The sequence below is a fragment of the Musca vetustissima genome, unplaced genomic scaffold (genome assembly GCF_032173495.1).
Source record: "Musca vetustissima isolate MV318-11 ecotype Yass unplaced genomic scaffold, APGP_CSIRO_Mvet_v1 utg4424, whole genome shotgun sequence".
Classification (NCBI taxonomy): Eukaryota; Metazoa; Arthropoda; class Insecta; order Diptera; family Muscidae; genus Musca; species Musca vetustissima.
In genome coordinates this window covers 170925-179168 of record NW_026878881.1, presented here as the reverse complement: position 1 = coordinate 179168, position 8244 = coordinate 170925, and the positions used below count along the sequence as shown (strand labels likewise).

The 8244-nt window shown below is 42.8% G+C and overlaps 2 protein-coding genes across 2 annotated transcripts; one reads left to right on the top strand and one right to left on the bottom strand.

Annotated features, from left to right (window-relative positions):
• Nucleotides 1–2134: 2134 nt before the first annotated feature.
• On the bottom strand, nucleotides 2135–3363 carry LOC133323660 (glutamate receptor 4-like; the record flags this gene model as incomplete). The annotated part of the gene is given in 5 exon segments (XM_061532581.1): nucleotides 2135–2227; nucleotides 2307–2405; nucleotides 2471–2970; nucleotides 2973–3151; nucleotides 3215–3363. Coding segments are annotated over 5 exon segments (1020 nt in total), but the record flags the coding sequence as incomplete, so codon positions are not given.
• A 68-nt stretch (nucleotides 3364–3431) lies between these two features.
• Nucleotides 3432–7006, top strand: LOC133323659 (glutamate receptor ionotropic, kainate 2; the record flags this gene model as incomplete). The annotated part of the gene is made up of 12 exons (XM_061532580.1): nucleotides 3432–3588; nucleotides 3651–3713; nucleotides 3780–3989; nucleotides 4056–4273; nucleotides 4386–4535; nucleotides 4600–4782; nucleotides 4877–5142; nucleotides 5211–5388; nucleotides 5450–5673; nucleotides 5746–5883; nucleotides 5953–6652; nucleotides 6718–7006. Coding segments are annotated over 12 exons (2775 nt in total), but the record flags the coding sequence as incomplete, so codon positions are not given.
• Between the last annotated feature and the right edge of the window lie 1238 nt (nucleotides 7007–8244).

The window sequence follows — 8244 nt, the reverse complement described above, 5'->3', positions numbered from 1 at the left end:
TCACCACTTTGGGTATATTCAAAAGATGAATCCTAACAGACGTCGCATTTTTGAAGCACCATTAAAATGAAATTGGATCCACAAAACATTTCATTCTGCAACCGATACTATTTTTTTTTAATTTAGTCCGATGTAGAACCTATATCTAAATATGAACCGATTTTCAGGAAACTTAACACACATCATTCTAGACCCCATTCATTACGCTGTGCCAAATTTCGTGCAAATCGAAAAATATTTAGGGACTTTTGTGGACCATTTACATTAAATCGGACGAAAATATATATGGGCGCTATATCCAAATCTGAACCAATTTTCAGGAAACTTAACACACATCATTCTAGACCTAATTCATTACGCTGTGCCAAATTTCGTGCAAATAAAAACATACGTAGGGACTTTGGTGGACCATTTACATTAAATCGGACGAAAATATATATGGGAGCTATATCTAAATCTGAACCGATTTTCAGGAAACTTAACACACATCATTCTAGACCTAATTCATTACGCTGTGCCAAATTTCGTGCAAATCGAAAGATATATAGGGACTTTGGTGCACTATTTACCTAAAATCGGATGAAAATATATATGGGAGCTATATCTAAATCTAAACCGATCTTCAGGAAACTTAACACATATGATTCTGGACCTAATTCATTACGCTCTGCCAAATTTCGTGCAAATCGAAAGATACTTAGGGACTTTGGTGGGCCATTTACATTAAATCGGGCGAAAATATATGCGGGAGCTACATCTAAATCCGAACCGATTTTTCCCAATTTCAATAGGGTTCGTCCTTGGGCCAAATAAGTGACCTATGCTAAATTTCATCCAAATCGGATCATAAATGCAACCTGTACTTTGTTCACAAAAATACATGGACGGACAGGCGGACATGCGTAAATCGACTCAGAAAGTGATTATATTCATATTCTCAAAAGGAACCATGGGTCTATCTCGATTCCTTTTGCCTGTTACAAACATATGCACAAAGACATAATACCCTGTACCACAGTGTGGTGAAGGGTATAAAAAGAGCTTCCCGTCGATCGATAGTAAGAGAAAGCCAAGTCAAACCAACGTCAAAGGAGACTGCCACGAGATTCCACTGACGAGGGAAGACGAAGCTGGTTCTTGTATCAGGAAGGCGAGCGCGGAGTCGGAATCTTACGCAAAGACCGGGAATCCCAAAAGGACCAATCGGTATTTGCGAAAGAGGAAGATGACAGCAACATATGGTAAGCAGACGCCGTCTTATGCCCAGGTTGCCAGGAAACGCTATCGAGACGAGCTCTGCTATGCAGTGGAGACCCATAAGGAAGTGTTAAATACCGTCAACAGCAACATCATGGAGTATCTAAGACAAGGAGGGGGCTCTATTGATCTGGATAGCTGCGCTTTCAAAGGGGAGTATCTAATGCTGGTATTTGAAAATCCAAATAACATAGAAGCCCTGAGGAAGATAGTGGCAGGCATTGGACCCATAGATGGAACAATGAAACTCAAGCTGGTGAGGAAAACAGACATTCCTCAACTACAAAAGGCTACTGCCTTTGTCAGAGGTTGGGGCAGCGACTTCGACACGAAACGCATGCTCGAGATCTTCATCCTACAGAACAAGACACTGCATGTGAAGAAGTGGGAAGTCTTCCACAGGGAAGAGAAAGAAGAAGGGACTCTCCTTGTGTTAGGCTTGGACAGGTCTTCAATGGAAAGTCTGGCTAAGACCAAGGGCAAGGCGCACTACGTGTCCAATGCCGTTTATTTTAGAATCGGGAAGGCAAGGATTGGAGACGATGAAGCCAATGAAAACAGCGAGGGGAAAGTACCCAGCAACAAAGAGGAGGGAGCCAAGGAGAAGATCACGGACTGCCAAGAAAACCGGTTACTGGAGGACAATTGATAGAAGTTATCCAGATTAACCACCATCGGAGCGAGACGGCAACCCTGACCCTGATGGAACAAATAATAAAAGGTAAAATACACATCGGACTAATCAAGGAACCTTGGACAATTAAAAACAGGATCTCTGGATTAAGGGTCTCTGGATTGGACATGTGGTGGTATCATCCACCCCTCTTTCCAACCTAACCTAACCATATAAGTAATATTTTATAAAAAAAAAACGATTTCACCCCGAAGTTGAATATTTCTTCGAACGACTCTTACTGTGGGATCGTGAACGGGATCTCGAACGTTTAGAGCATTTCGATCGTTTGGAAACCTTTAAATGTTTCGAATGTTTGGATTGCTTTGATTGTTTCAATTGCTTCGACTGGGATGAAGAACGTCGGGAGGTGGACCTGGGAGCCACTGTTCGTGCGTATCGATGAGATGCGATTCGATTCGATTTCTTCGTGATTCAAACTTAGCTCAGCTTTAAAGGCCTCACCGGGTGTAACCTGAAAATGAAAAATAGATTTGTTTAAAAATTTGGGATTTGTTTAAATCCCCCTGGCTACCTTACCTTCTCCCTCACCGCCACCTTTTGTACATTCCACAAAAACTCCAAGATCCCTATAATAATGGCCAACACAATGCCACCCACCAATACCAAGAAAACACCACCCAATTCGTTCAGAGAAAACTCATCAACATCGATGACCTGCGGATCGGTCTCATCATCATCATTGGTGACATTGTGATTTTTCCACCATTTCTTTTTCAGCTTATACAGCTCATTCGTTTCGCTCAGTTTCAAAATCGAAACACTTATATTTGTAATATAATCGGCGCCCAACTGTACAGTCAGTCCATAATGTTTCTCATCAATTTGATCTCCGATTTGTTGGAGATGGCAATCCCGTTCGGTACTTGTGGTCTCTATCAGGAAGCCATACTTGCCCTCACCTTTCCTCATCCGTTCCACACCCTCTTTATTGGACTTCGTGAAAGCCGAAGGTTCGAAGGATTTCATTTGATTTCAAGCCTTCTTATAATTCGTCAGATTCGACTCGGAAAAGAACAGGTGCTGCCACCTTCCAGGGTGCCAAATTTAATTTCATGTTGATCGATCTCATCCTCCAGGCTCTCGATGGAGGGTTTAATTTCATTACTCAGGACGGCAGCCAAATTGGCGGTGTAAGTACTCAACATCCTTAGGGCAAAGAACCACCACATGGCGGTGAGCATGCACATGGGGGCACCTCTTAAAGAAATCGGAGAAAAAAAGAGATGAGGCCTGAAAATCTCCTGAGGCTGAAATTCTTACCTTGGCAGCAAATCACAACCCTGCTGCATAATGGAACCAATCATAAGCCAGCAGGTGTTACGGGTTCGCCACTTATTTTCTAATACTTTGGGATCCTCGACCAAGGGGTTGGGGTTCTCCCATTCATGGTGGGAAATTCTGTAACCAATAAAAAATTATTTTTAAAAAATCCACGCCTTTGTTAGGGTGTCCAAAAAAAATTCTAACGAAATTTTTTTTAGGTGCCCTATTTTTCAGCGGCGAAGATCAAACCGAACTGGCCTTTGATGAGGCCATACGCCAGCTAAATAATCAAAAATTATTCGAGCTACAGTTCGAAACCATAAAGCGGTATGTGCCGAATGAGGATGATAGCTTGGTGCTGCAGCAGTTGAGTGAGTAAAAGATTCGAACTTTGAGAAAATTCAGGATTTTTTAATCGTTTCCTCCCTTCCAGCCTGTGAACTGCTTGCCCAGGGTGTAGCTGCCATATTTGGCCCCAGCTCCAGGGCCACAACAGGTATAGAAAATTTCAAAATATAAAAAAAGAAATAATAACCTAATACCCTCTGAAATTTTTTTCCAGACATTGTTGCCCTGATAGCCAACAATGCCGGGGTACCCCATCTCCAGTATGATTGGGATATACCCATCGATTTGGAACAGCGTCGCCTCAATCATCAAATGTCTGTCAGTGTGGCCCCAGCCCTGCAGTCTGTGGCCCGTGCCTATTTGGATATTATCCGCAAAGATTATAAATGGAAGAAATTTACCCTCATCTATGAAACGGAACAGGGTAGGAGGACATTTTCCAAAACTTTTTTTTTTGTGAGAACATTTCGATTTTTATTTTTTTTTTCAGGTCTGGCCCGCATCCAGGATCTCATGAACATTGCCGAAGTGAAGAGAGAAAATATCAAGATACGAAATCTAGCCGATTATCAGGATGATCTGCGGGTGTTGTGGAAGGAAATTGAAGAAGATTTCCATGAGCAGCGGCTGATAATGGATTGTGAACCGGAATCACTGGTAATTCTGCTAAATCAGGCCAAGGAGTTTAAGCTATTGGGACCGTTTAGGGTAAGTCCGCAGAACTTCGTTATAGAGATAGGAAGGGAAATTATTTGACTCCTGACACGCCAGACCTTATTTGACGCTCCCTTATCTACTATTTCTCCTCTGTCTTTACCAGAATTGGTTCTTAACCCATTTGGACACCCATAGTTCGGGTCTGCTGCAGGCCAATAATGCCGATTTTAAATCGAACATAACCTCGGTGCGTATCAAAGGCGTCGATGCCAATCCATTTGAAAGGAAGAAGACCCGAATAACAGAAGTTGATGTAAGTTGTATTTTTTGGAGAGGTTCTTAAAGGGTTAATAATTTTTATTTATTTTCCCTTTTAGCAAATTTTGGGCAATCAAACCATGCAACCCACTCTAATGTACGATGCTGTGATCCTCTTTGCCAATGCTGCCCGAAATGTTATAACCAGTGGCAAGGATTTTGTGGAGCCCACAGGCAGCTGTGAGGCGGAGGGTTTATATCCATGGATATTGGGCAAATATATTGTGGGCGAGATGAAGAGGGTGAGTCGGGATGAAATTTTTAAAAAATAATATTTTTTTGAGACTTAATATAGGTGTGGATTTTTTAAAAATATTTTTAATTTTTTTTCTTCAGATATCCGAAGACGATGTTGAGCCACCCTTCAAAACGGAAAATATGCGTATCGATGAGTATGGCCTGAGGACAGAATTCAACCTGGAGATCTATAAGCCCACAATTAACGAACCCTTGGCCACATGGACCCCAGATGGCAATATACAATCGGTGCGACGTGATTTCCAAATCTCCTCATCCTCCTCGGCGGCCGTGCAGGATTTTGCCCAAAGTCGTAGGGTCTACAGGGTGGTCACCCATTTCGAGGAACCCTATTTTATGATGAAGTGGGTGAGCAAATAGCCTAGAAATTTATGGAAAATTACATTAAATCTCCGAACGCCTCCGCCTTTAGGGAAGATGCCGAAAATTTTCGTGGTGATGAAAAATATGAAGGATATGCTGTCGATTTAATACAAAAATTATCCGAACTTATGGAATTCGAATATGAGTTTGTTGTGGTCAATGGTAATGGTAAATTTAATCCGGTGACAAAGGAGTGGGATGGGATTATGAGGTCCCTGATAGATCATGTGAGTTGAAGAGGAGGGGGAAGAAATTATGTGGGAATGATTTTTCCGATTTTTCTTCTAGCGTGCCCAAATCGGTGTCTGCGATCTGACCATTACCCAGCTGCGCCGTAAATATGTAGATTTTACAGTACCCTTTATGCAGCTGGGTATTAGTATCCTGTTTTATAAACCCGATCCGGAGGTCAAGGATATTTTTGCTTTCTTACAACCCTTTGCTAAGGAGGTGTGGATGTATGTCATCCTGACGCAATTGGTGATGACCTTGGCATTTGTTTTTATGGCCAGGTAAGGCGTGAATTTTTTAAACATATTTTTTCGGAGGTCCTAACAAAGGCGTGGATTTTGATTTTTTTACAGAATTTCCCACCACGAATGGGAGAACCCCAACCCCTTGGTCGAGGATCCCGAAGAATTGGAAAATAAGTGGCGTACCCGCAACACCGGCTGGCTTATGATTGGTTCCATTATGCAGCAGGGTTGTGATTTATTGCCAAGGTAAGAATTCCAGCCTCAGGATATTTTCTGGAGATCATCTCTTTCTATTTTTTCTCTCATTTCTGTTAGAGGTGCCCCCATGCGCATGCTCACCGCCATGTGGTGGTTCTTTGCCCTAATGATGTTGAGTACCTATACGGCCAATTTGGCTGCCGTCTTGACAAGCAATAAAATTAAACCCTCAATAGAGAGCCTCGAAGATCTAATCGATCAACATGAAATTAAATTTGGCACCTTGGAGGGTGGCAGCACCTCGCTGTTCTTTTCCGAATCGAATGAGACGAATTATCAAAAGGCTTGGAATCAAATGAAATCTTTCGAACCTTCAGCCTTTACCAAGTCCAATAAGGAGGGTGTGGAAAGGGTGCGAAAAGGTGAGGGCAAATATGCCTTTCTGATGGAGACCACAAGTTTGTCATATAATACGGAACGGGATTGCCATCTCCAACAAATCGGAGATCAAATTGGTGAGAAACATTATGGACTGGCTGTGCCGTTGGGCGCCGATTATCGCACAAATCTAAGTGTTTCGATTTTGAAACTGAGCGAAACGAATGAGCTGTATAAGCTGAAAAAGAAATGGTGGAAAAATCACAATGTCACATGTGATGATGATGAGACCGATCCGCAGGTTATCGATGGTGATGAATTGTCTCTGATCGAATTGGGTGGTGTTTTCTTGGTATTGGTGGGTGGCATTGTGGTGGCCATTATTATAGGGATCTTGGAGTTTTTGTGGAATGTTCAAAAGGTGGCGGTAAGGGAGAAGGTAAGGTTGGCTGGGGATTGAAAAAAATTCAGAAAATTTGAAAAATTATTTTTTTTTATTTTCAGGTCACACCCGGTGAGGCCTTTAAAGCTGAGCTAACTTTCGCCTTGAAATTTTGGATTACCAAGAAACCAAATCGCATCTCATCGATACGCACGAACAGTGATGATACAACCTCAAGGGCTTCAAGGTCCACCTCCCGACGTTCTTCATCTCAGTCGAAGCAATCGAAACAATCCAAACATTCGAAACATTCAAAGGTTTCCAAACGATCGAAACGCTCTAAACGTTCGAGATCACGTTCACGATCCCACAGCAAGAGTCGTTCGAAGAAATATTCAACTTCGGGATGAAATTATTATTTTTTTATAAGACCTCAATTTTTGACTAATAAAAAAAATAAATTTAATTTTTGTTAATTTTTCAAAAAAGTGGTTTTGATTTTTTTTTAATATTTTTTGGAGGCCTTGACAAAGGGGAGGATTTTTAAAAATTGGCATTTCTTAATCCAGAAACCATATTTTTATAAATATATGGGTCCTGAACCAAGGCGATGTCCACTTCAGAGTTCGTGAGGGAGTAATTCGGCGGCTTCGGCCTTGCATTGATGCAGATTAATCTGCAGGATGCCCAGACTTTGCCGCTTTCCTACCCATATTGAGTTTCGGTGGATGTGTTCAGTCGAAACCGTACCCATCCTGAACCGAAGTTAAAATTTCCCTCGCGCTCCTACTTGAGATACGCCTCCCCCGGTGGATCAACTGCTACTCTTGCGACCATCCCTCCATCCTCGTTACAAGGAGTTAGACTGACAACGGTCCAGCTCGATGTAGTGAAGCTGGCATTTTGCAGCGCCAACATTTTCAGCAGGAGTTCCTTGTCCACTGAAGGTGGGGAACCCTGGTTGGGATCTCGGATAGGGAGGCCGCAGCAACATTGGCTCCTTCCCAGAGTACGATCACGGATAGAGTGCACCAAAGCCGCAGCAAGGAAATTGGCTTGTTCATTCCACCCTTCAGAGTGCACCAAAGCCGCCTACGGTTTTCACAAGGAAATCCTTAGATTTCTTGTTCAGGCAGTTGATGACTTTGATACCCTTCTGCATGAAGGCACTGCCAAACTAACAATCCCCTTGGTCCGACCCACAGACGATGTCCGACCGAAGAGCTCCTTCAAAGAGCACCCAATGACTATCACTAATTCTGCCATGAGGATCAGATTTGTCAATGATTGCCACTTGAAGGTCTTCATCAGCGGCTACCTTGGTCGGTCTGTCATATGGCTTACGCTGTCTTTGGCTACGAACCTTGCAGTTTGCCTTTCCAGAGGAAGTTGATGTTGTTTTCTCAGTACTACGCTGTTTCTTCGCCGTTTGTTATCCAGCGACAGCCGCATATGAGGAAGAAGGGTCAGCCAGACGAGGAGTCATCGTTTTCTTGATTGAAGGTTGTGGACCTTCTGAAGAGGGGATGCGCTTCACAGATTTGCTCTGTGGGGCGGAGTTTGCTCTCCCAGTAGACGATGGTTCCTTGCCGGACTTTCCCTTCTTCCTACTTCGACAACTAGTGGATCCACCCAAAACTTTAGCTTCA